General features: G+C 38.0%; 1 protein-coding gene across 1 annotated transcript in view; it reads right to left on the bottom strand.

Annotated features, from left to right (window-relative positions):
- Positions 1 to 26573, bottom strand: part of Pter (phosphotriesterase related) — a 60910-nt gene that overhangs the window by 17277 nt on the left and 17060 nt on the right. Inside the window, 2 exon segments of the mRNA XM_026408129.2 lie at positions 7867 to 8132; positions 9400 to 9873. Of these exon segments, the coding sequence (XP_026263914.2) occupies positions 7867 to 8132; positions 9400 to 9831 (698 nt within the window). The 5' untranslated portion in view covers positions 9832 to 9873.

Below are 26573 nucleotides of genomic sequence, written 5' to 3'. Positions count from 1 at the left end.
TGTATATAAAGAAGTGTTGCTGTATTTCACTTTGTCAAATGTTTGCCTGGATTTATTTCTTCTCTCTATCTCTGTCTCTTTATATAGGTCTCATATTGAGAGGAAATCCATAGTAAGTAATAACAGAAAGGGAAATTTACATAGCACTTTTAGGGTTAAAAATAATTTTTCTTAACCGCTTTGACATATGAGCAAACAGACTTTGGAGGCTTAGGTGACTTGCTGAAAGTCACACAGCAAGTAAATGCTAGTGTCATAACTTGTAACCAGGCAACCTGGCTCCAGTATCCTCTATTTCTCCATCGTCCCTCATGGACATGAAATCTGTGTTGCATAAATGAAAGAATAACTGTACCCAGTGTCATCAAAAAATGTATTCAAGATTTGTGTCAGTGGGTACTCTTTATACAATGATGTATATTTTTATGTAAAATTTATCACCTGTATCCAAACATGCATGTGAATGGCCATGTGGCACGTTTAAGAACATCTGGATTTTCTTAATTAAAAAAAAATCTTCCGTCACAGCAAAAACAGAGGATATGCACTTTTCTCAATGCACTTCATACATTATGTATATAATGTATGCATATACATAATCCTAATATGAAACTGTTAACAAATACAGAACCACATTCACAGGACTCTAAATGTAAGAAACCATTCCATGTGGATAACATTCCAATTATTCTTTTTAAAAGTGCTAGTATACTATTTAACTGTATAAAGATGTTTCATTCAATTTCCATTTGCCAAACATTTGCTTGGAATTGTTTTTGAATGACTTCACATTAATTCACTCGTATTTATTGAAATGAAAAAAAATGTACAGTTTCAAGGATAATTATTTTGTGGCTTTTCAAAGACAACCTTAAGGTTAAAATTCACCACAATTATAATTAAATAATCATTTTGAAGGCAGAGAATGGGTCTTTTTTCTGGCTATAGTTCAGTGTCTAGTATATACATATGATAATTAGTCACTCATATGTTTGTTGAATGAATGAAGTGATATTCCCCTCTATTTAGTAAAAAGCATGAAAAAATGTTTCAAAATCGTATCATTTCAAGAGTTGGTTTGATTTGGCAGGAACGATCAGAGGCAAAAAGAATTAAATGTGCTGTTGGCCCATTCCCTGAGTTTTCCCTTCTTGTCATCTTTCAGACTGCCACAGGTCAAATTTCTTTATCTTCCACAGGGAACAATTTTCAAAGAGAGTGATCTTCCTACACTTAATTTTTATGCCCTGAATCAAACCCTGAGTCCTGGATTTCCATCAAATTCCTATGGTTGGTTAAATAGATAATCAAGAAAGAAAAAAAGATTCAGGTATAGCATCCATCTATTGCACTCTCGGAAGCTCAAAAGTTTAATCAGTACATAGTATCCAAATATCCACCAACCATGTCATTTTACCTGGCTATCACTAGTCATGAAAGAATTTTGTTGTCATAAAAGCACCTACAGCTACTCTACTAGTGCATTAAGGTAAAAACCTAAAGATGAATGGCATACATATCAGAGAGGTGTTTGTTTAGTCACACATAGCCCATATATAGCAGAGGGGCTGCAGTCATTGTCCGCCACTTGGAAATACAGATAGAGTTTTAACAGGTAGTAAAATCATTATAAATGATTAAATGGTGGAAAGCCTTGTGGATTAAAAGTCCAAACAAGATCACAATAGCTGTTGCTATTTTCCAATAAATGTTGACTTTGGGTGGCTGCATCTGTCAAGGGCAGCCCCCTGCGATGTCCCTGAGGGTTAAATTCACAGCAGTCAACTGGCTCTTCAACAGGCCCATGTTTCTTCAAGGGAACAGATGGTTAGGGGAGGGCCTGGACACAGGAGCAGATTTATCTTGTCAAGCTGTTATCTCCTGGTAAATGACCTTGAGCAGGTCACAAGTGGTCACATGACAACTATGTGGTTCAGAGGTCTCCTAAGGTGATGGCCATTCATTAACTCTTTCTTTTCAGTATAGCAACTGTCCCTTTTGGACAGCCATGTGGCAAGCTGTTGTTGTACTCTGTGTGTGTGTGTGTGTGTGCGTGTGTGCATATTCATGCTGTGTGAAGGTGTGAGTCCCAATGAAGTTTTTATGTACCTTCAGAAATATTTAACTGTTTCACCTTTTGGACATACTGAAATATCTTATTTCATGTTCTCAAAAAAATTTGAAGTACAACTTTGAAACAGGAAAATAAACATTTTATAGGTGGTCAAGGCCACGGGTCTGTCTTGCTGGAGAGCGCCAGTGTTCTGAGAGGGGCCGTGGGGGCAGAGCCTACTTACTGTCTCATAAACATAACAGCCTGTGGCTTCAGAACGTTCTCCTCTGTACCTGGAAAGGCATGGTGGGAGAAAGGAAATGATTTTGTTTTGCTCTGGGTTTTGTTTAGAGGCCATGTTCTCAGGAGGATCTTCTTTTTGTCTATCCTCTGCATTTTGTTGCATGAAATGCATGTCTGTCTGTGAATTGTCCCCATTATAGAAAGCTGAAGTCCTGGGCCCTCTTGGTTCAGATCAGGTAGTGTGCATGGCCCAGCCCCATGACCCCAGAGTGTGGGAAAGGGTGACCTCGTCAAGCTGCAGCCTGCAAGCTAGCTTGCTGTGAAGTCACTTTTGAGAGCATCTGCCTCCTAAATGTTTTTTCCTGTTTCTTCATTTGGTTTGTTTTCCCAAATGTACTAGTTTTTCTACAGCTATTTTCTGTGCTCGCTTCCCCACAGAAATGCTTCCATGTATTTCTTTTTCAGACATCTAGAACTCTAATAATCCATCAATAAAGGTGGAGAACGGGCAGCTGTTGTAGCAATGATCTCAGGATTTTCTAGAATGCTCTGAGTTTGTGTGATATCAGATCAATCATTCCACTCAATCCTGAGCCATCCAAGAGGGAAATATTGAAATTGCAGCCAGTGGAAGTAAGGTAACATACCTTTAAAAGAAAAAAATATGTGTACATTTCTATGTATATTCATGTCATTTATTTAATGTATGTACAGGTATGGTGTGCACGTATATGTATATCCTAGGAAATGAACACTTGTACTTTATACATTGTTTGATTTTATGAGCCAGGAAATATTACTGTGGTAGGAGTTAAGGTTTATTTCACAATTTACTATGAAAGCTTATTTTCTATTTATGCCAAGCATAATTTTCTAACTCACATATACTTCCAATTGTAAATAGATAGGGAGAATAAAATTCTTCTTTAAGAAGCATCTTGAGCCAGTTTCAAGCAGTATGGCAGACTAAACATTCACAGAAAACCTTTCCAGCAGAGTACATATAAAATACTAAATAAAACTGAAGAGAAAAACACTCATATTTTTAAATGATTGGTTGAGTGATTGAGAAGTTAAGACTTGCTCAGGAGGTAAGAACAACAGGAAAGATGATCAAGTGTGGACCAAAGCGAGATCTAGCATTGCTTTAGGGGTTATTAGTGAGTTGCGTGAGACAGAGTTGGCACTAAACAGGGAAGGAGATCAAAGTACAGATACATACAGGGAGCTGCCCTTCACCTAAAGACAGCACCTTGCGGATGAACTAGATAAAAGCTTGGCTCGAAGATCTCTGTGTAGAGATTATAGGTCTTTCTCAGTCTGTCTTCTGGTGAAAGGGAGGCAGGCAGAGTGGATGGTTGGGGGACTCTCTTCAGAATCCATAACCACAGAGGCAAGGGGTGGTGGTGGGGTGGCATACGCATGTAATACCAGTGGCTTGGGAGGCTGAGGCAGGAGGATCAAGAGTTTAAAGCCAGCATTAGCAAAAGCAAGGTGCTAAGCAACTCAGTGAGACCTTGTCGCTAAATAAAATACAAAATAGGGCTGGGGATGTGGATCAGGGGTCCAGTGCCCCTGAGTTCAATCCTTGGTACCACCTCCCCTGCACCCCCCCCACCCCGAAAAAAAGAGAATCCATAACTCACCAAGCTCCAAGCTCAGGGATTCATATCAGCACATGAGTCTAAATCCCTCAAGTAAAAAATTGAGTTTAAAACATTGCAAAAATCTTTGTGTGACTCCAGTTCTTTGAGACAGTAGGGCAGTCAGATTCATAGAGATGGAACATAGAATGATGCTTGCCACAGGATATGGCAGGGAATCTACTTCATGCGATGGAACCGTCTGTCCACTGCACAGTGTTTAAGATGGTTAATTTTGTGTCATGTATATTTTACCAAAATTTTAAAAATTTAAAATTTCTTTAAATTTAGTTTAAAGTAGTCTCAGCTTGGTCAAGCCTCCTAATTGCCTTCCACAAACAATCAAAATGAATAGCCATAAAACCAGCCACAAGAAGAAGAAAGAAACACAACCAACCCACTTCTCATAATTTCCACAGAATCTGAGCTGTGCTGATAAGAAAAACATTCTGGCATGCAAGGAAATAACCTTAAATGAATGACTCCAGAAGAACAAACACACTTTATAGTTTGCCATAGTCATTACAGTAGTTTAAAAAGATAGAAATCAGAGTTATCAATTATAAGCTAAATATTGGATGTTAAATATTTTTAAAGATTTAATTGAAAACATGTTGGAATAACAAATCAGCAAATGTAAACAAGCCGACTTGAAAAAGAACTAAGTAGAATTTAATGAGTAAAAGAAAAATTGTGTCTTAATCTCATAAACCAGATAGGGGAAGCAGTGGATTGATTCTGCTAGAAAGAGAATTAATAAATAGGAAGAAAGAACTGGAGAAATGACAGCTCAAAGATGCAAATGAATGGAAATATGAGAGAGATGTTAAAAGTTATGAAGGGTAGGTAAGAAAGTCTTACACACATCTAGATGCAAATAATAAAGAACATGTGAGTGAAGCAGTATTTGGAGAAACAATAAAAAAATACATCCTCATCTTCAGGAATTACAGGCAATGCCAAGCATACAATAAAAAGAAATTTGCACTGATTTCAGATCATGGCAAAAATGCAGAATACCAGAAAGGAGGATGTTGAAGGAAAAGACAGAGAACTTCAAAGGAAGAGCTAGTTTCAGCTCACTTATCAACAGGAACAATGTATGTCAGTTGAAAATGAAATATCTTTGAAGGGCTTACAAAAATACCTTGTAAATGTAATTATTTATTTGCATTAACAAATTTTATGACGTCATCTATTGTGAACAAAAGAATAAGGACATTTTCAGATAAATGAAAGCTAAATATTATGACAGACCTTCACTGAAAGAATATCAAATGAATGTACTTCAGGAAAAAAAGTAATTACAGAATGAAGACCTAAGATGCCTAGATGCAAGAAGGAACAGCGAGCAAAGAAAATAGCAAATAGAAAGATTAAGCTTGATAAACATCGACCATTTATATGCTTTATAATAGCAAAATAATGTCTAATCACTGGGCTTAAAACAATCAGGCCAACTCAACATCCTGGAAAAAAATAACATCTACCTTATATGGTTAATAGAATTGAGGATTCCATGGGTATTGTATCATTAGAAAGAAGGGCAAAAATATTTATTAGATTTAAAATTTGATATAATTAGAGACTAGAAATAGTAATTAGTAATTAGTAAGGACTAATGAGGGAAATAATAAAAAGAAATCAAGAAAGAATAACTAACTCTGAAAAAAGCCTAGAACAAGCCTATTAGTAAACAGTCTATGAAAATAGACAGATTTCTCCATTAAAAAGAGAAATAATGTGTGAATAGGTAAACGCCAAACCAGCCACAGGTTTTGTATATAAGACACAACTAGAACATGAAGACTCTGAAATGTGGAAAGTGTGATATGAAGAAAAATGTAAGTGCAATGCTAACACAAATATTTTTGCAATAAAAAAATATTTTTGTTAGAGTTTACATTAGTAGACAAAACAGCCTTTGAAGCATAAAACATCACTTGCATTGCTAGATGTAAGACAGCTCAACATATTTTGATACAAGATTTAGAAAGACATAACAATTTGTGTGCCTACAACAATACACCTTCAAAATATAAAGTATGTACAAGAAGGAAACAAAAATCCATCATGAGAGACTTCAATATATTATTAGTAATCAATAGATCAGTAATCAATAGATCAGAGTAAAAAAAATCAGTGGGAATACAGAATATTTGAGCAATTGGTTTTATCTATTTGTTTATTTAGAGATACTTCTCTCTGTTGCCCAGTCTACTCTCAAATCCCTGGGCTCAAGCAATCTTTCCACCTCAGCCTCCTGAGTAGCTAGAACTACAGGACAATCAATATAGACGACCTGTCACTGTGCCCAGAAATACATTGTTTTAAATTCAAATGAAGCCACCCAAGATCTCACAACAAATGGTAAAGTTATGATTTAAAGGTCTCTCTGGGTCCAAGGATTCTAGTCTTTATTTTATGCCACATCACCTCTATGACCAGTATTTAGACTCACTCCACTGTTTTATGAGTACAACTAGAAGATTCCCGAAGATAGTCAAGTATGGATCTGGATACCAACCCAGTTGCCAGGAGTTCTACCTTTACCTAGCTGTTCTTCAGTTTCTCCATTTATTATTGGCTTCTCTGTTCTGCAACAATTATAACTTGTTTATTCTTTTCTGTACAGGATTTTGCAATATTTCTATTAAGTGGAAGCATTTTATCAAGACATTCTGTAGGTCTGTTCATTTATTAAATATCAGAATGTCAGGACTGATGATCAGGATTTATCAATCTGTTAATATGGCTTTATTCCAAAATGCAAGATAGAACTAAATACAATATATTATTAGACTCCCTAGTATTTGTTAATTTTTTAAAATAATCTAATCTACTCACTTAAGACTAGCCTTGGCAACACTATTAGGTTTGTTCATAAAATTAATGGTAGCCAACACCTGTTCATGTAGGCATTTGTTTGCTGGCCCCTATGCATCTAATATAGCATAAAAGGGTTTGAGTGGTGGATCCTCAAAATCACATAGACATAATCTAACCCTTGGAACTCCTGAAAGTGACCTTATTTGGGAAAATGATCTTTTTGGATATAATGAAGTTAAGGACTTTGACTTCTGAGTGGGCCCTGAGCAGATCATCTGGGTAGCCCATAAGTCCAATGACAAATGTCCTTAGAAATGACACACACAGAGGAGAGGGCCATGTGAAGAGAGAGACAGAAACTACACCTGTGCAGATACAAGGTAAGGAACAGCCAGATTTACCAGACAATGGACAAAGCCAAGAAGGATTGACCTCCTTTGGGGGTCACATCAACACTTTGATTTTAGACTTCTGTCTTCAGAATAGTAAGAGATTAAATTTCTGTTATTTCAAGGTGCCTGGCATGTTGTAATTCATTAAAGCCACCATGAGAAACTAATACACTGTATTATCAGATACCACATTCATTAATCTTATGTTTTATAATTTCATTTTCCAAATCATATTCAAATCATAAATAGGTGTGCAAACATAAGCATTTATAGTAGTAGTTCTTTCCAAGGTAAAACCATTGAATTTCTCTCCCTTTATCTTTGTGGATATATTTATTATCCCAACTACTGACAAGCATCAGACAGGTAGAAATGGCAACTATTGTGATATCATACTGTAAGATAAAGAAATGAAGTAGACAGTGACATCTACTATGTAAAGCTATATATGATTAAGTAAGCTAAAAGAAAGACCCATGAACTCTAATGCTGATACTATCTGAAACTGGGGGGGGGGGGACACAAAAATGGCAGGTTTGACTTTTATTTATGCTAGTTTGTAACACTTTATTAATACTGTCTTTGAGGTGGTGAGTTTCCCTTATATGATTAGTAGTCCATTGATTTTATTACTGATGATTTTTAAATGTCGATTCTCCATTAATCATAGGGTGGTTTACACCAGTTTGTAAGATAGCCCACTTACCTATCAAGGTGGCCCATAACTGTTTTCGAGATGTCTGCACCAGCTTCTTGCAATACTCGGATAATCTGAAATGGTGCACTTGAATTCCGTCCAGGATGGATTGTAACAGGACAGCCAAGTTGAGCCTGTGCGTGAGCTGTTGCCTGCAGAACCTTTCTTTCACTCTCTGTCAAAGGCCAGGAGCAACCAATTTCTCCAATAACGCCACACTTGATACTGGTTCCATCAGCTCCATGGAGAATTTCATTAATAAGGACATCAGTAAGCTAAGCAAGTGGGAGTGAACATGCTTTATTGATGGTGGAATTTATCAAAATAAATTCATCATAGGACATGAATGAATTCATTTATTCAGTCATGCACTCTTTTGAAAGCATATTCAATATTTATTCAATTAATATTGGCCAGTGAGAAAGGTATTTTGTTGGGCAAATAGCAATTCAACAAGTTATTCTAAATTTAAGATTCAATAACATCCTACTGTGATTATTTCACAAGAAATTCACAGCTCGAGGAAGCAAAAGGAAAAAAAAGTGACTCTATGAGAGTACATTCAGTTGGAGAAAAATCTATAATTTAATCTGGAAGCAACATCTATGAATGGCACTGAATCTATGTTGATTGAATCAAGGAATTCTTTATTTCTCTCTCTTATTCAGTACTGTCAGCACACAATACCAATATGACACATTTTGGTTCACATGTATATTAATGTGTAAGAGTAGTTTGTCAGACATAATCCCTGTCTTCAACTTAGTCTTTAAATAATATAAATATATTAAAAATCAAATTCTAATTAGAAAATAATACAGATGAATATTTCAAATACAAGTAATTTTAAATTTTCAGTGATCCTTTGTGAAAACTTCAAATGAACATGTAATGAAAGACACACATGAATATTACCTATTGGTATAAACACATGTAAACAGACTTGTGTGCATTTAGAAAGAGCCCATACTTGTGCAAAAAAAGCTTTGCCGCATATTTGCAGCTATTTTTTCATGAAAGATTTTCTTCCTTCTGCCCATTCTTGCTTAAGATCATATTATGACAAGAACAGGAGAATGGATTTTCTCCCACCCCTCCTGTTTTGTAAAACGAGAAGGAAACATATTTGCAAAAGTGCCAAGTCTCTGCCTGCCAAGTTTCACCCTACAGTGAATTTTCATTGCTGGTTATTACAAAATCCAGGGGGAAAAAAAAATCAAGGTTGCATAACTGAAGCTTATGAGGGGAAAGTGAGGTTTACAAATAGATTGTGGTGCCGCTGCTGAGGACTGATATGGTAAACTTAAATCTAAGCATTAATAGGAACAGTTTTTTTAATGACTAAAGCATTAAGATGTCCTTCTTCTAAACTTTTTCTTTATGAAATAAAAGGTTATTAATTAGAGGCTCAATTGGCAGATGCCTTTGCTAGTTAGCAAATTTTTGCTACATGCCCACTACTTCTGAGTCAATGGCATATCCAAGGTTTGGGCTATTCTGAATTGAAACACAAACACTGTCAAAGAGCTTAATGCTTTTTACCTGCTCCACTGACATGGCTCTGGTCTCTGCAGAGTGAGTTGCATCCACATAAAATCCAGCTCCAGCTATGATGTGGACTCCAGTCTGTTCCGCAAGCCGCTTCAATGTCTGCACGTCTCTGCTAATCCCGGTGGTCGTGTTCTCTACCAAGGCCCCTCCACCTTTAGCTTTAAAATACAACAATTCTTCCTTGATGGCTTCTGTCTCCTGATTCAGCTGAAGGTTCTCTTTATGGGAATAAGGATTATTCTGAATCCAAAATAAATTTTTCATCATGATCGGTTCCTTAGAGATAGCTTCATGGCAGGGAGAAGGTGGGCAGTAAGAGCAATCGAAGGTCATTGTCAAATGTTCATGGGTCAGGGTGCGGCCCAGTTTGCTTGGTTCCACAAGGCCCAAAACAGTTTGCACTTTCCCACTTAAGGAAGACATTTCTGATGGTACCACCAGGAGATGCTCTGAAAGGAGTGTCTCCTGGGACGGGGGAGAAAAAAAAAACAATAACCAGAAAACTTAACACACATATACCCATAGGGAGTAGGGGGCTGTGAACATACACCCATGTGAAAAAGAGAATCAACCTCACTTATCATCCTGCCAAAGTCAGAGTCCACCCCTGTGCAGCTCTGAGCGCCATGAGAGGTACCACGCATCCCCTCCACTTCCACTGAAACTTTGCCTCTGCTTGATTTAGTCCCAACTTCAACTCTTGGAAATATTTCTTGATATTCAATACTCATTATTTATTTATTTTCTTGGTACTGGGGATTGAACCCAGAGGTGTTTTACCACTGAGCCACACCTCCAGCCCTTTTAATATTTTATTTAAAGACACAATCTTGCTGAGTTGCTTAGGGCCTCACTAAGTTGCTGAGGCTGGCTTTGAACTGTCGATCCTCCTGCTTCAGCCTCCCAAGCCACTGGGACTACAGAAGTGTGCCGCCACATCTGACTCACATTTATTTTTTAATCGAATTAAATTTCATTAGTTATAGTTATGCATTTTTGGATAATTCAACAATAATCATCTTAAAAAAATCTTCATGGCTGGATAGTGTAGGTCACTGTGTCTAGCCTCCAGGAGGCCTTAGGTTCAATTCCCAGCACTGCAAACACTAAAACAAAACAAACAACAACAAAAACCCACAACTCTTCGTAATCAATAGTTTGCATCAAAACCAGCCCTATGTCAGTACTGTTTCATCAGTTTTCAGCTAAAGTTAAGTGTGCTGAAGCTACCAATTATTTTATTATTCATTTGCAATTACGTGAACAAACTTCTGTTGAAGGTCCAGTAAGCACCAGAAATTGGAGCAATAAAGAAACATGAGACCGCTAGCCTGCGTGGTTTCAGAGAGGATGTCCCCAGAACAGCCGAGGGGAGAGGGAAAGTACACCTGGGTTTAATAATGAGATCCCTCTACCTGAGGTGGCTTATTGTCTAGGGCATACAGAAAGAAACACTTCAAAAATTCTTAAAAGCAAAAAATTTTTTTTGTCATAACGAAAGCAACTGTGATGCCATTGATACTGAAACTGGGTGTCCTAAAAAAGAGCACAGACCTCTTTATCCTCTACATCCTTCCATTTTTACACAAATTAAGTATTCACCAAGTTTCTATCAGTGACAGCATGAACCCCAGTTCCAGCACTTTCCTGTTAAAAGTCCATTTCCTAAGGGAAGGGACAGGGCTGGCAAATAAAAAGGTGCCGCGGAAAGTGGTGCCTCTAGACACCCACGTGGCCAAGAGCAAAACCACTGCGAGAAAGGATGTTCCATGCCGAGCACCAGCCAGACACGTTCAGAGGATGGTGGAAAAAATTGACTGGGAACTGAGAGGAGAGTGTTTTTGAAAGCTCTGAAACTGTTCCTACGCAAGGAAATCTGAAATCATTATTTTTCCCCACCACCCTTTGAAGGCCTTGTCTGATGTTCTGAGCACCTGTTTTCTGATCAGTAAATGAGAATAACAATGTGAATTTCATAGTTTGTCCTAAGAATTAAGTGAGATGAGATAATCCAGGTAGAAATACCTGTCGAAGTGTTTGGAGCACAGCCCATACCAACAAATCCCAGCTCTTTCCTCTGGGTCTAAGAACTAGTTTGCATTTCTTGGGTTGTTTCTTTTCACAAGAAGAGGTTGATGATTTGGGGGAACTGTGGAAAAATTGTAATCGGTATAGAGTGCATACAGAGACAAGGTGAAAACACAGTTCGAGGTCAGGGAAGGAGGGTTATAAAGTTATAGGTCAGTTTACTTACAGTCACTGAAATTATCTTGAACATAGATATTTGAGCTATATTGGCTCCATGGAAGTACCTGATTTAGACATTGTTCTTTTTTTTTTTTTTTTTTTTTTTGATACCAGGGATCAAACTCAAAGGTGCTCAATCTTTCAATCTTCTGAGATAGGGTCTTACTAACTAAATTGCTTCAGGCCTTGCTGAGTTACTGAGGCTGGCCTTGAACTTTCGATTCTCCTTCCTCAGACTCCCAAGCCACTGGGATCACAAGTGTGCACCACTGCACCCAATCTGACTTAGACATTCTGATAGAGCACTTAGGACCTTGTGACTAATGTGTCCACCAAGTCCTGTTTGATGGCGCTCCTCTACAAGCCAAGCCTCTAATCGCCAGGCCATCCACGTGGTGGCCACTGATGACATCTAGGCAAGTACTGTTCAATGACTCCTTGTTATCAGGAGCAATGAGCATGCCTTTTATTCCTTCAGTGGATTACATCATAGCACCACTAATGATAGATCCAATCCTCCAAAATGGATTAATTTGTTGTTTTTTTCCTTCTGGCTGTTGGTGTCACAGATGTGTTTCAGAGAGCCACAGAGGGGTTGAAATTAGGATCAACTGATAAAACATCCCCATTTTTACGAGAAAAGTACCAAACTGCATATTTAATTGATGTATATTTGAAAGAGCAATGTGGTACATTTCAAGCTCACAAGCTGTGAGTCTTTGTGAAAAACAAAATCACTTAAGAAATGTCATCCCTTCTGGGAACCTCCTCTAATGCTCTCAGACAGAGCTTGTTGATTGGCTCCTCCTATGATCATACACAATGTAACACACGCTCAAAGGATAAAGGAAGATTAAAGAACAAACTGGCCAACATCGCTTCAAGTCAGAGTGCGTCTGCGAATGGGATAAAGTACACACCTAGAATTCATGATTCCTGTGCACCAGGAGAGCCCTTTTCTGCTTGTATTTAGCCTGGAAGTTGCTCTCTTTTTAACAAATGGGTCTGTGGCTGTTCAGGACCTTCCACCACAGAGATGAGTTCACAGAACCAGGAGGGAAGTCATGAATGATGAGAGCAGCAGTGCACGGCTGTGCAGACAGGAGTGACCACCAACAAGAAAGGGAGACTTTGGGCGTATTCCCCAGCATCTCCGGGAAGCTTTGGTATTGCACATACCTATGCTAGTGGGAACAGGGATAGCTGGAGCTGTTAATATGTAACCAAAAGTTTGGTTGTACTTCAAATGTGAAAGATGAACCATCTGGAAGACAGAGGATAGTTGGAAATTTCTATTACAACTTGACCTAAGATAATAACCCTTCTAATCCTGATGATTCTAGAATAAAAAATTAAAAAAAAAACATATTAAAACAAAAAGGACAGGAGGAGGAGAATCAGAGAACCTAACAGTACAACTATTATAACACAATTTTAAGCCAGAAACAATTAGTAGAATTTGACTGTTTCGAAAGTATATGTGTAATCCCAACTTTTATGAAATATGTAGAAAAGTTTGTTGCCTAATTGATGAAGATTCAGCAAGGAGAGGGAACTTTGGAGAAAATTTTAGTTTTAGCTTTTTAGATTTGGCCACAGTTATTGCAAAACTGGGCCATCAGGCTTAAGATTGGTCCGTGTAGTTAGCTTGAATGTGCATTTCAGTTGCATTTCACATTGAAGAGGGGAGGACTTTCAGAACTCTGCATACTTGATATGTTAGATTTCTTTTAAATGCAATACTTCATATATATCTTCCACTCAATTTTGTAGACAATGTTCTTCTCCTGCTCCTGTCTCTGCTGCAGTGGCCCTAGACCTGGTTGAAGGTACTTGTCTTGCAGTTGTAGCTACAGAACTTAACTTATCAAACTGAGTTTTAGTGAATTGCTTTGCAGTTAACTCCCCCAACTTCTTCCACAACTGGAAGTCTTAATCCCTATCCCAAATCCCTTGTTTCATTTCACTCAGTTGTTTCCATGAACAAACCCTTGCTGATAAAAAATGGGCAGGCATTTCAGACTTTGGCATGGGAGAAGAGATGGAGTGAAAATTCTGGTAGCTCTGTGGGGAAGGGATGGATGAGAATCCAAGGGAGCCTGCACAGAGATCCGCAGGGTATTGCTATCAACCAGGAGAAGATCAGGAGGTGGCTTGGTCTGAGGTGACATCAGTGGAGATGGCAAAAAAAGCAGAAGCAGGAAGAGGTAGAGCAGATGGAACTTTCTAACTGGACTTTCTTGATGACTTGCTGCTACTAAAAAAGTATACTTCAAATAAATGGTCCAAATATATCAGTACTTCTATTTTTTTATGTGTTACATCATGCAGTACAGCAGCACTCCATAAACACTGCACTTAAAGCTGACATTTGATTTGTGACAAAAATGTTTTTTAAACTGTATAATATTTTTTAAAGCTTGTTTGAATACTTTCATCATGCAGGTTCAGATCTGTGACAGGTCTTCTCCCAAACAGCATGGGTCTGGTTGCTGAACAAGGGTGACACCAGGAGTCCCTCTGTGTATGCAGCCACTGAACTTTCAGTTTCTCAGATATTTATGATGAAATAGTTCTACTGCATGCAGATTTACTGTTTTTAATATTAAACACTTTTCAAAAAAACTATGCCCAGATAAAGAGAAAGAAACCCAACCTCTTTGGTACACAAAACAATAAGGGGACCCGGCCCAGCAAGTTCTGCAAACTGTGACACAAATAAAACAAAACTGCTCAGAGATACAAATGGACAGTTCATATCATATTCAGAGGAAAATGGTGGGTTTCATTCCTGAGGGTTTTTTTTTCCGTTTGGCTGAGAAAGTGACAATCTGGGGATATTATTATTAGACAAGCTGGAAAAGATATCAGAGTGCTTAACTAAGGAATCAGCTTATGACATCAGTGGAGACGGCAAAAAATTGATTCTTCAGGTCAGTCAAATATGGGCCATCTGGTCAACCCTTCAAGTCAGCACACAAGGTGGATTCTGGTAACTGGTACTACTGATTTCTTCAATTTGTTGCCTTTTGGTAAACTAAATACAAATATGTTTTAATTTTAAAAAGAAAAGGAGGGCTGGGGCTATCGCTCAGTGGTAGAACGCCTGCCTTGCACATGTGAGACACTGGGTTCGATCCTCAGCACCACATTAAAATGAATAAATAAAGATATTGTGTCTATCTACAACTAAATAAGTATTTTAAAAAAAAATAAAGAAAAGTAGGAAAGGAGGGAGGCAATGGGAAGAAGAAAACAGCATCTCTGCTTAGGTCAGAATGTAACATATTCATTATTTACTGGAGTAACAGCCTAGAGTTGGGACAAGTGGAATAGTATTGTCAAAATATTGGCAAAAAACCTGACATTTTGTTTTTCCTAAGTTGAAAAGCCAAGATCTGATCTCAGCCCTTCTACCTTTCAGAAGAAGTTTCCACACTCAATGCTGTCAGGTCCATATCTTGATTTCACTACTAACATATAGTCCTGAGAATGAGACAGTTACCTAGTTGCCAGATACAACAGGTATGTCTTTTCCTTTCCTCCAAGAACACTACACACTGAGGTGAGACCTCACTTTTTTTTTTTTTTTTTTTGGTACTAGGGATGGAGCCTTGGGGTACTTAACCACTGAGCCATATCCCTAGTTCTTTTTATTTTTTATTTTGAAACAGGGTCTCACTAAGATGTTTAGATCCTAAATTTCTGAGGCTGGCCTTAAACTTGCAATCCTTCTGCCTCAGTCATCTGAGTTGCTGGGACTACAGTTGTGCTCCATAACACCCAGCATCTCTCAATTTTCTATAAAAAGAATTTTGTCCCATAGATTCCTAGCAATTGGTTGTTACCTAGAAACAGCAATATTTTGAAGAAATCTTATAGTGGGTATGTCACTTTATTTTGTTAATAAAGAACTTTAAATTGTTGTTACTTTTAATTCCTAATGTGTTAAAAACACGAAAGGTCCATATTTCTCACACAATTTCATTTGGAAGTCTGCTCTTAAGGGGGCCAGGTCTAGGTGGAAGAAGAGTTGGGTTCAGAGTCAAGAGTTCTTGTAGCTCTTCCATTAAATAACTGTGTGTCACTTTGGGCATGTTTTTTCCTATCTGTGTAATGGAGAGTTTGAGTCAGTTGACTTTTCAAAAACATCTGTGCTTCTGTGCTTCCTTTAACTTGAAGTGGATTTTATTGGCCTTCTATAGATACTAACTATCACTGAAACATTCTTTAAGAATGGTGTTTCAAATGTGCATTTTCTATACGTGTACAGACATACATATACATGTAAAGGGGGAGTTGGATTTCAGTTTCGGGGGCTTTAAAATTTTAAAGAAAGCTCTAGAAGGAAGGAATGGTTTGAAAGAACCAGAAATTTAGGGTCTTGGCTTCACTGTTTCCTTACTGTGTGACTGTGGAAAATTTAAAAGCTTCTGATGAGTTATTTTCCTCACTTGAAAACTAGAATAAAACCTGCCTGACCTACCACATAAGATATGAAAAGCAAATAAGATGATACTTAAAGGCACTATTTAAATTATAAAGCACCCTACAAATGTGTGGAATTATTATTGTACATCAAACTTTGAATTATTTTCCAAATATTTGCTTAGTATCCTTAGGCAAATGAACCTAAACTTGTTCTTTTAAAAAACTAACAATAGGGGGTTGAAGTGTATGAATCAAATGGAGGCTCTAATTTGCTTAAAAATGAATGCCTTCACTTCAGGCCTGTGATTGTTAAAAGTAGATTGACTGTTGCGATTGACATCAGAACTCATTAGGCTTTTGGACATGCCCACCAAAGTGATTACAGCTGCAGGAGGTCCTCATTATCCATGGGCAACTGGAACTGGAAATGCCTTTTTAAATGAATGCACTTAATACAATGCATTAGGCAGACTCTATGGATGGCCTTCGGTGAACATGCTTTCCTATCTTCACCCTTGTGTGTGGCTCCTACCACTCTGAACTTGATTCATCTTAACCAAGAGAATATGGCAGAAGTGATGCAATACCAGTTTGGGTCCTAAATCTTCCGAAAACAGCTTTTGCTTTTGTGCTTTGGGAAAACTTGAGATGTAGTGTGAGAAGTCTGGCTATAGCTTTCTGCAGAGAAAGAGATGCTCTGAGACCACAGGGAGAGGGGGCAGGGGGGCTCCCAGCAATCCAAGGTCCCCACTGAGCCTCAGCCTTGTGACTGTTCCTGTGGGATACCAGACAAGTAAGTGAGCCATCTTGGACATTCAAGTGCAGCCAATATCCTGACTGTCTGCAGATCCAGTGACACCCAAGGCTAGCCCACAGAGTTGTGGGAGATAATTAAATGGCTGTTATTTGGTGCTATGGATGGAATGCTTGAGTCCCCCCTCCCCAGAATTCATACGCTGAAGTCCTAATCCCTCTCTAGCTATAACTTGGAACCCATTGACCAATCTTTCCCCATCCCTCTTATTCTCAGCCTTCAGTAACCACTATTCTACTCACTTATTTTTTTTCTTTCCTAATTTGTTATATATGACAGCAGAATGCATTACAGTTCATATTACACATCTACAGCACAATTTTTCATATCTCTGGTTGTATACAAAGCATATTCACACCATTCGTGTCTTCATACATGTAATTAGGATAATGATGTCCATCTCATTCCACCATCTTTCCTACCCTCATGCTCCCTCCCTTCCTCCCACCGCTTTGCCCTATCTAGAGTTCATTTAATCCCTCCCGACTCCACTATGATCAGCCTCCTCACATCAGAGAAAACATTCAGCATTTGTTTTTTTGGGGGATTGGCTAACTTCACTTAGTATTATATTCTCCAACTCCATACATTTACCTGCAAATGCCATGATTTTATTCTCTTTTATTGCTGAGTAATATTCTGTTTTGTGTATATACCACATTTTTTTTTATCCATTCATCTACTGAAGGGCATCTAGGTTGGTTCCACAGTTTTGCTACTGTGAATTGTGTTGCTATAAACATTGATGTGGCTGTGTCCCTGTAGTATGCTGTTTTTAAGTCCTTTGGGCATAGACTGAGGAGTGGGATATTTGGGTCAAAAGGGGGTTTCATTCCCAGTTTTCCAAGGAATCTCCATACTGCTTTCCATATTGGCTGCACCAGTTTGCAGTCCCACCAGCAATGTGAGTGTGCCTTTTCCCTCACCAAAGTTTATTGTTGTTTGTAATATTCTACTCACTTCTATGAGATCAACTATTTTAGATTCCACATATGAGTGAGGTCATGTGGTATCTGTCTTTCTATTCCTGGTTTATGATCTCTAGCTCTATCCATGTTGTCATAAATGATAGACTTTCTTCATTTTTAAGGACTGAATAGTATTCCATTTGTAGATATAATACATTTTCTTATTCATTTATTAGCTTCCATTTCTTGGCTATTGTGAATACTGCTGCAATGAATATGAGAGTTTAGATATCTCTTGAATATACAAACTTCATTTCTTTGGATAAGTACCCAGTAGTTGGGGTTGATGAATTATATGGTAGTGCTATTTTTTTTTTAAAGAGAGAGAGAGAGAGAGAGAGAGAGAGAGAGAGAGAGAGAGAGAGAAATTTTTTTAATATTTATTTTTTAGTATTCAGCGGACACAACATCTTTGTTTGTATGTGGTGCTGAGGATCGAACCTGGGCCGCACGCATGCCAGGCGAGCGTGCTACCGCTTGAGCCACATCTCCAATCTGGGGTAGTTCTATTTTTAATTTTTAAATGCTCCTCCCTACTGTTTTTCATAGTAACTGAATTAACTTAAATTCCCTCCAGCAGTATGCAAGAATTCCCTTTTCTGTAAATCCTCACCTGCACTTACCTTTTGCCTTTTTGATCATATTCACTCTAACTAGAGTGAGGTGATATCTCATTGTAGTTTTGATTTGCATTCCCCTAAAATTTAATGATGCTGAACATTTTAAAATTTCCTATTGGCTATTTGTATGTGTTCCTTTGACAAATGTCTGTTTAGGGTGATTGCCCATTTTTAATTGGATTATTTGTTGTTGTTTGTTGTGGTTGAGTTGTCCGAGTTCTTTATATATTCTGGATATCCTTTTGTCAAATGTCGAGCCTATAAATATTTTTCTCTCATTCTGTAAGTTGTCTTTTCACTCTATTGTTTCCTCTACTGGGCAGAAGAATTTTAGCTTGATACCATCTCACTTGACAGTTTTTGTTTTCATTTCCTGTGCTTCAGTGGTCTTATAAAAAAAAAAATCCGGCCCATTCCAATATCCTGAAACTTTTCCATTATATTTTCCTCTATCAGTTTCATTTCAAGTCTTAAATTTTAACTTGATTTTTGTGTGTGGCAAGAGAATGGAGTGAACTTTTATTTTCTGCATGTGGACATCCAATTTCCCTAGCCTCATTTCTTGAAAAGATGGTCCTTTCCCAATGTGTGTTCTTAGCTCCTTTGTTGAAGGTCAGTGGCTCTATAGATGAGCAGGTTGTCTTCTTAACTTCTTATTCTGTCCCACGGGTCTACGTGTCTGTTTGTATGCCAATATCATGCTGTTTTGTTTACTATAGCTTTTTAGTATATTTTGAAGTCAATTCATGTAATACCAAGGCATTTACATGGAATTACTACTGCCAGATAAGTCCAAAGACATGGTGGGGAAAAGGGTCACAGTTTTTGTGAACTTTAATGTATACAACATTTAAGAGACTTAACTTATACAAGCAACACAATGTAGGGAATACGAAATAACCAATTGGAATTTTCCATGAATAGAAATCTAGTTTTCACTTTCCAGGAAAAAAAACCCTTACCATTTTACATGGTTACTTAGTCCTGAAAAATTACAGAAGTTGCCACATTGTGGGATCCAATAGAAAGCATAATTTGAGACTCAGCTATAAGACATCTGGCTACTTTATTGACTAGGTAAGATTGTAGTGAACACAATGATACAAGAGTTCTCCTATATAGAATGCTGGCAAAATTGAGTTCCCCCAACTGTAATGAAAAGTAGTTTAGCAATATTATTTAGTCTTAAAAATGTTACTTGCCACTAGGAATCTGTCTTCAGGAAAGATCTAGACAGGTGTAAAAATATTTATGTGCAAAGATTTCATCATGGTATTATTTAGAATAGCAACAAAAATGTATAAGAGAATGATTACATATACAATGTATAACCATTCACATTGTATTTTCAAAGAATAATGACATAGGAAGATGCTCTAATTATAATATGTAAAAAAGCAAAACATAAAACTAAGTATGATAAATATTTGCATGTAGAGAATACCAACTAGACATACAAAAAATGTTCTATTAGATAGATCATTTTGTTTCTTCTTTATACTTTAGTATTTTCTAGTTTTTTAATGCTTATCTATGACATCAATAATCAGTGAAAGGGAATAAAATGGAAAAGGATCAATGTTACTACTGTACACCCATCAGATGCCTATAGGAATGTCACATGTAAAATCATCAATTATAGATTTCAAATTTCCCAATTAAAGCACACAGGTAGGCAAAGATTTATGCACTCAAGAGTTACTTTGGATGGATTCTTCTTTATTGTCACAGATTTGCTGATTTCTAGTCTTTCCTGGGATTCAATACTGTTTGTTATGCAGATATTTCAGATCAAATTGCATGCCATTTCAGTGGATAAGGTCATTCTGATTAAATTCAAACTATTTGACCAAGTCCTTAATGGATTTGACCTTGAAGTTGACCGGCCCTGAAGTCCAGGCCTTCGGGTGGAAGTCCTGGAGCCTAAACACAATTCTGGAGAAGGCTCAGTGTCATGAGTAATTCTTATCACAAGTGAGCCAGACAAGAGCCAGGATCTCCTGAAAACACTTCTATGTGGGGTTGGGAGTAGCAATGGCAGGGTGTTGTTTTTCATAAGATGTTTTATAAGAAAGGGTCAGAACTTGTGGCTCAGTGGTAGAGTACTCGCCTACCATGCATGAGGCGCTGAGTTTGATCCTTAGCACCACATAAAAATAAAATACAGATATAGTGTCCACCTAAAACTAAAAAAATAAATATTTGAAAAAAAGGAAAGGGTCAGAAAATATAAATATCATTCATTTGTAAGTGAAAAAGAAGAATCAAGAAAAAGACATTTTAAATTAGGATAAACCATGTAATGATAGAACCATAAGAGCCTTGGCAGATGAGCAGAAAAACAAGAAGATGAAATAAGAAACAATTGTCACAAACTTGATAAATAGTTACTGAGCATCTGTTAAGTGTAAAATGCTAGGCTGGGTAGGTAGAGTCTATGGGAGATAAAAAGAGTAATAAGAGGGTTCTCGACCCTCACTTTGAGGCTGGGGACAACATGATGCCTTTTATTCATTTACTGAGCTCCTACAAAGTGACAGGTGTCACTTAAAGTACTTTGAATCAATCAATCTCTCTCTCTCTCTCTCTCTCTCTCTCTCTCTCTGACTTTATTTATTTATTTTTATGTGGTGCTGAGGATCCAACCCAGCGCCTTGCAAATAAATGCTAGGTACACGCCCTACTGCTGAGCCACAACCCTAGCACTTTGCATCTGTTATCTTGAATTCTCACAAATGCTGCCAGGTTGATGTGGATGAGGATACTGAAGCCAAGAAAATCTTAAAAACTTGTCCCAGGGCTGAAAAGTCACAATCTAAAATTAGATGAATTTAAAGGATGCTAGTTATTGATTATGAATGGCACTTTGGGGATAATTCTGTTAAAATTAACCAGACCAGTTAAGCCTCCAATGACAACATTGAATAATGTCAATAATAATAATAATAATAAATAATAAATATCAACTTTTGAATAATTATTACATGCCCAACATGGCATTTGGTAATTTACACAGGTCATGATATTTAGTCCTTAGAGTTTGGCTGTCTATATTCTCCATGCTCTCTCTGACACTGCGTCTACCAACACACATGTAAACAAACAAACAACTCTGATTTTATCCAAGATTCCTGCCTCAGATATCCATTTGGTTTCCAAATCTGTAAGTCTGACTCCCTGTCATTGATCTTTAATTCATCTTTTCCTCTTTATCTTCACGGGCACTGCCCCAATGGGAAGCTCCATCTTGTCAGGATGCATTAGTGCGTAATGGTCTTCTAGCCTTCCCAATGCACCACACCAAGCCTACACAGTGCTCTCGGAAATGTACACGCATGTGTGTCTCTTCCCGAGCCTCTTCCTACTTTAGAAACAAATCTAAAGGTAGAGTCTGATAACACCCCGGATACCACTCTGCACTTCAGGCAGGACTCAGAATTGCCTGCGCTTCCACAGACTACCCAAGCTCTCACCTGCCTTGAGCTCTTTAAATGGTTTCTGCTTCCCTGGTCTCAGATGGCAAACCCATCCCAGCCCTACTCTGCCTCCCTAACTCAGTCCCTATCATGACAGATTTCCACCTGGTCTTCAGGATGTGACTGTGGCCGATTTCTAATTAGAAGCTTTTCCTGATGTTCTTCATCCCTGCCCAAGAAATCTGAGTAAGGTGCTGACTTTAGGCACTCTCATAGCACCTGAAGCTTAACCTTGAAAATGGACTTCTTCTGTTTTGTCTCTTTGGGACTTGGAAATCTTGGAGGGCACCTCCGTGTCTTATCTGTCATCAGTCCTCAGCTCTCTGCAATGCCTGGCACATAGAATGGTTTAACTAATATTTATATGCCTGCTTATTTTAACCCAGCCTATTCCACACATGACTTTCACAAAGGAAACATATAATGAAGAAATCACTTTTTTTTTAAAGCAGGAGCAAGAAAATTACAAATAGAAGTAGAATCGAGACCAATAAAGAACAATGTAAATGTGTAGTCTATAGCAGTTAACAATTCTTAGAAAAGAGCTGCACATTTTCCTTGGAAGAGTTTTTTAAATATATTTCTGACAATAGATAATTCTGAGATCATAACAGATTCTTTTATGGAATATCACATTACCTCCCCAAATCAGAACACTTAAAAATGATTAAAAAGCATGGAAAATATTTTCCCCTGGGATTTGAGGCTGTGGAATTTGAAGCCAATGTTTGTTCAACGTTTTTGTGTCTTCACTCTCCCAGTTCTCAGAAGATAATGAACATGCCTTTAGCTGATTCTTCTGTGCCCACTACACAGGAATATAAACCCTTTCTTTCTTTCTTTCTTTCTTTCTTTTTTTTTAAACTTCCTTTAGTGAAAACAAGACATTTGAGCACATAAAAATAACAGTCAGTGACTTCATCTTCAAGGATAGTTCCTTTCTGAATTAGTAGAAGTCAACTGTAAATCAGAAAACTATAAATACCTAGTAAAATTACAGCAGGTGATTCATGGTCACGGGCATTCCCCCACATGGAGTAAAACTGGATAATGACTCTTATCCTAATGTTTTAAATGTACAGACCATCTACACTAATTTCTTTTTATGGCAATTTAATTTTAAAATAATCTCCTTTGAATGGCAGAAAGCCTTTGTGATTCAGTTACACAACTAACTATATATCTAAAAGGCATTTCCCACAAAATCTTCTCAGATCCTTTATCTTAAAGGCCACACAGTAGACTCTTTTTAGAAAAAAAAAATATCTTGATTTTTGTTGCTCTGCTTAGCTAATTCAGACTTAAAATGAACCATACCAGGTATGTTTTTACATGGTCAGACCCAGCCTGGTTGGTGTAAAAAATGGTAGTAAGGCAGGAAAAGGTCTGAGTCACTGCAGGGAGCACTAGAGACACTTCCAGTGATGCCAGCCCTCCTTGTCTTTCTTTGGAGAGCTGTGTGCTGCTTACCTGGACACCCGTATGAGAACCACCATGCCATACTTGGTGAGAGGAGAGTCACCAAGTTAACTAGCTTTCGTTTGATAACTCCTTCAACTCTTTCCTGTACACCGAGCTGTAGGTACCAATGGTGAGCTCTGATCTACTTCAGGAAGAAGTAGATGCTCAGTCAATATCTATCCCATCAAACAACCGATGTTTTGTTCTATCTTACCCACTTTTCACTTCTACACTATAGAATGTCACCTTACAATCTGATATTTTCATTATTCTTGTGTCTTCTTTATAGTCTTATGACCAGGTATGGCTATTCTTATGAAATATTAGCAAAAGCTGCTATGATTTACAGATCAGAGGGGAAAGTTTGGGCTATAAATTCTCCATATATAGGATGCAGATACAGGGAAGGCAGCTGTCAAGGCACCAGCATATTTCACCTGGTAACATTTCAGTTCAGTTGTAGCCAATGCTCCATGATGGTCTACTGTATCTGAAGGAGGAGATTAAGGAATACAAAGACCATAAGGAAACAGTCTTACTCCTAGCAAATTAAAGAGCCCTCAACACAATGCCTGCTACACAGTGAACACTCAGTGAGAGATTGATACATTAAATATTCTAATGAGATGCCTAGTGATGTAAAGCAGAGTGCCACCAATGTTAGGAAGTAAGGCCCGGAGCAAGTGCCCTGTGGGATGGGTTTGGACAATACCAGAGGAACTGAGAAGGCTTCTTGGAGGAGGTGGCATGGTCACAGCATGAGCAATTAAGGGCATGTCTTAGGACTAAAAAGAAGCCTGTAGGGGGCTCATACACAGGGTCCACTGTGAAAAACACTGACACGTGGGGCATGGCCCAGAGGATGAGACCTGATTCAGGGATGATCATTAAAGGTGGAGTGTGGAGCGTAAGCTGAGTGCTGGAGAGACAGACAGCCAGGAGAAGAATTAGGAAATGAAAGCAATTTTCCTGGTTCCTCGGGGATCTTCAGGGCAGGACTACATTTCAAGACAAAGGTAAGATTGACGAACAATCTTTTCCTTTGGAACTTGCAAAAGGATTGTAATGACCATTGTCTGAAAATAATCGGCGAGTCTTAAAAGTTATCTAAAACCAGAATGACTTGATTACTGAACTGACCTCTAAAATGTGTGATTTGTTGATGGAAAAAAATTAAATCAGAACACTTAGAACAGTTACAGAAAGTTCACAGTAATTGAACTCTGCACTCTGAAACCCTTCGCCAGGACCTTTACTAATGTAACAGTGTATGAACGTGTCTTCATAAAATTCTAACTGTATGGAGACCTCAGCTTTCTATATTGCTGGTTTCATTACCTTCAAGAGTTTCTGGAATACTAAAAAAAAAAAAAATGTCATTTACAATAATAATGCCAGGCATTTCCCTGAAGAGCTTAAGGCACTATGTACACTTTAATTAAATCTCCTAATGTCCAGGAGAAGTCAGCAGGGGACCAATGGGAGGTGAGTCACCAAAAAAGTATCCAAGGGTGGAAGATTGGATCATAGCATGCCTGCTTTCAGATGAAATCCACTTTTACTGTTTTTGTTGTTTCCATTTCACCAACAGGGAAAGGGGGTTATTTTTCACACAAGGACAAGGAGCTATATGCTACTTTCTCTAAAGGCAGAACACACTGCTGCTGTAGGCGCTGGAAGCACCCCCGAGAGACTTTAAAAACAGTACGACAATCGTGACCCCAGAGGGTCCTCCTCTGAGAGTCGACCAACACTTATAAGTGAATTCCTAAAATGTGGGCCAAAGGGAAAATACAGACTTTTTTTCTTTTAAAAGCACATAGGAAATGAATCCCTGTTCGTTATGATGGATAGCTCTCAGCCTTCACTGGTCATCAGAAGCTCAGCTGAATTCTTAATTTACTGCTTCCCTCCGTCTATCCCCGTATTTTCCTCAGTTCCAGAGGGGTGAGTGGCACTGGGCTTCAGGAGGTCATGTTAGGAGTTGGGCTGATGATGTTGAAGACATGGCACAAATTATAGAGCTAAAACATTGAGAAACCTATGGTACGGTTTGGATATGATCTGAGAGTGTCCCCCAGGGTTCATGGTTGGTCCTCAGGATGGCAATGTGAGAAGTGGTGGGATCTTCTTGAGACCGAGTCTAGTGCAAAGTAATTGGCTCACTGGGGTTACTGCCCTTGGAAGGAACGGATCTAGTTCTCCTGAGACCTTGGTTAGTTCTGACAGTACAGTTGTTATAAAAGAGCAAACCTGACCCTTCCTGCATCTCACTGGCTTCCTGTTTCTCTACATGATCTCTCCCTTTCACATGAGCACTTATATACTATTCCCATGATGTGACAGCCAAAGGACTCTTGGGGAATTGAGCTGATGTTGGTGTCCTGCTCTTAAAGCTCAAAAACTGTGAGTTAATTAAATCTCTTTTTAAAAAAAAAATAAAATACCCAGTTTCAGGTATTTTTGTTATAGCAACAGAGAATGGGCTGATACAAACTAGAAAACTCTGAGCAAGTTCTGACTCTTGCTACTTCCCTTAGGATAGAGTATAGAACCTAAAATCAGACTGTGAAAAACAAACATGTATGCAACTATCATATACAAGTCTGGTATACAAACCAACTCCCTTTCTTATAAAGGAAATTACCAGACTATGATACCACTCTGTCAATCAAACTACCTCCTAAGGTCCAGAAAATAGAATCATGGTTTCCAGGGAAATAGAGACTTCTATTTGGAGAAAAAAAAATCATAAACAAATAAATGCTGGTGTTTTGGGGGAATAATTTGCTATTATTAAGGTCTTAAAAAGAACTAGAGATGCAAATAATGAAATCCTGTGGCAATTTTGGCTGTAAAATGGATTTAGTGATCCGGAATGTTTAAAATTGTTTAGACTATCAAGGCAATGAAAACCCAAACCAAAAACTTTGTTGACAATTTGTGAAACTTTTAAGTTTGAGGGGAAAAAATGCTTTAAACATAAAGTTTATTAATGGGTCCAGGAAAGAAGTCAAAGTAGAAAATTCTTAGTCCTAAGAGAGCATGGCACTGACCCAGAGATCCTATTTTTGGGAAAGACTAAAAGTAAGGTAATGAACAACTTATTTCTTTTCCTGAAAGCTTATTTCCTATGAAGGGATCAAGG

The sequence above is a fragment of the Urocitellus parryii genome, chromosome 9 (genome assembly GCF_045843805.1).
Source record: "Urocitellus parryii isolate mUroPar1 chromosome 9, mUroPar1.hap1, whole genome shotgun sequence".
NCBI lineage: Eukaryota > Metazoa > Chordata > Mammalia > Rodentia > Sciuridae > Urocitellus > Urocitellus parryii.
This window is presented reverse-complemented; position numbering and strand designations above follow the sequence as displayed.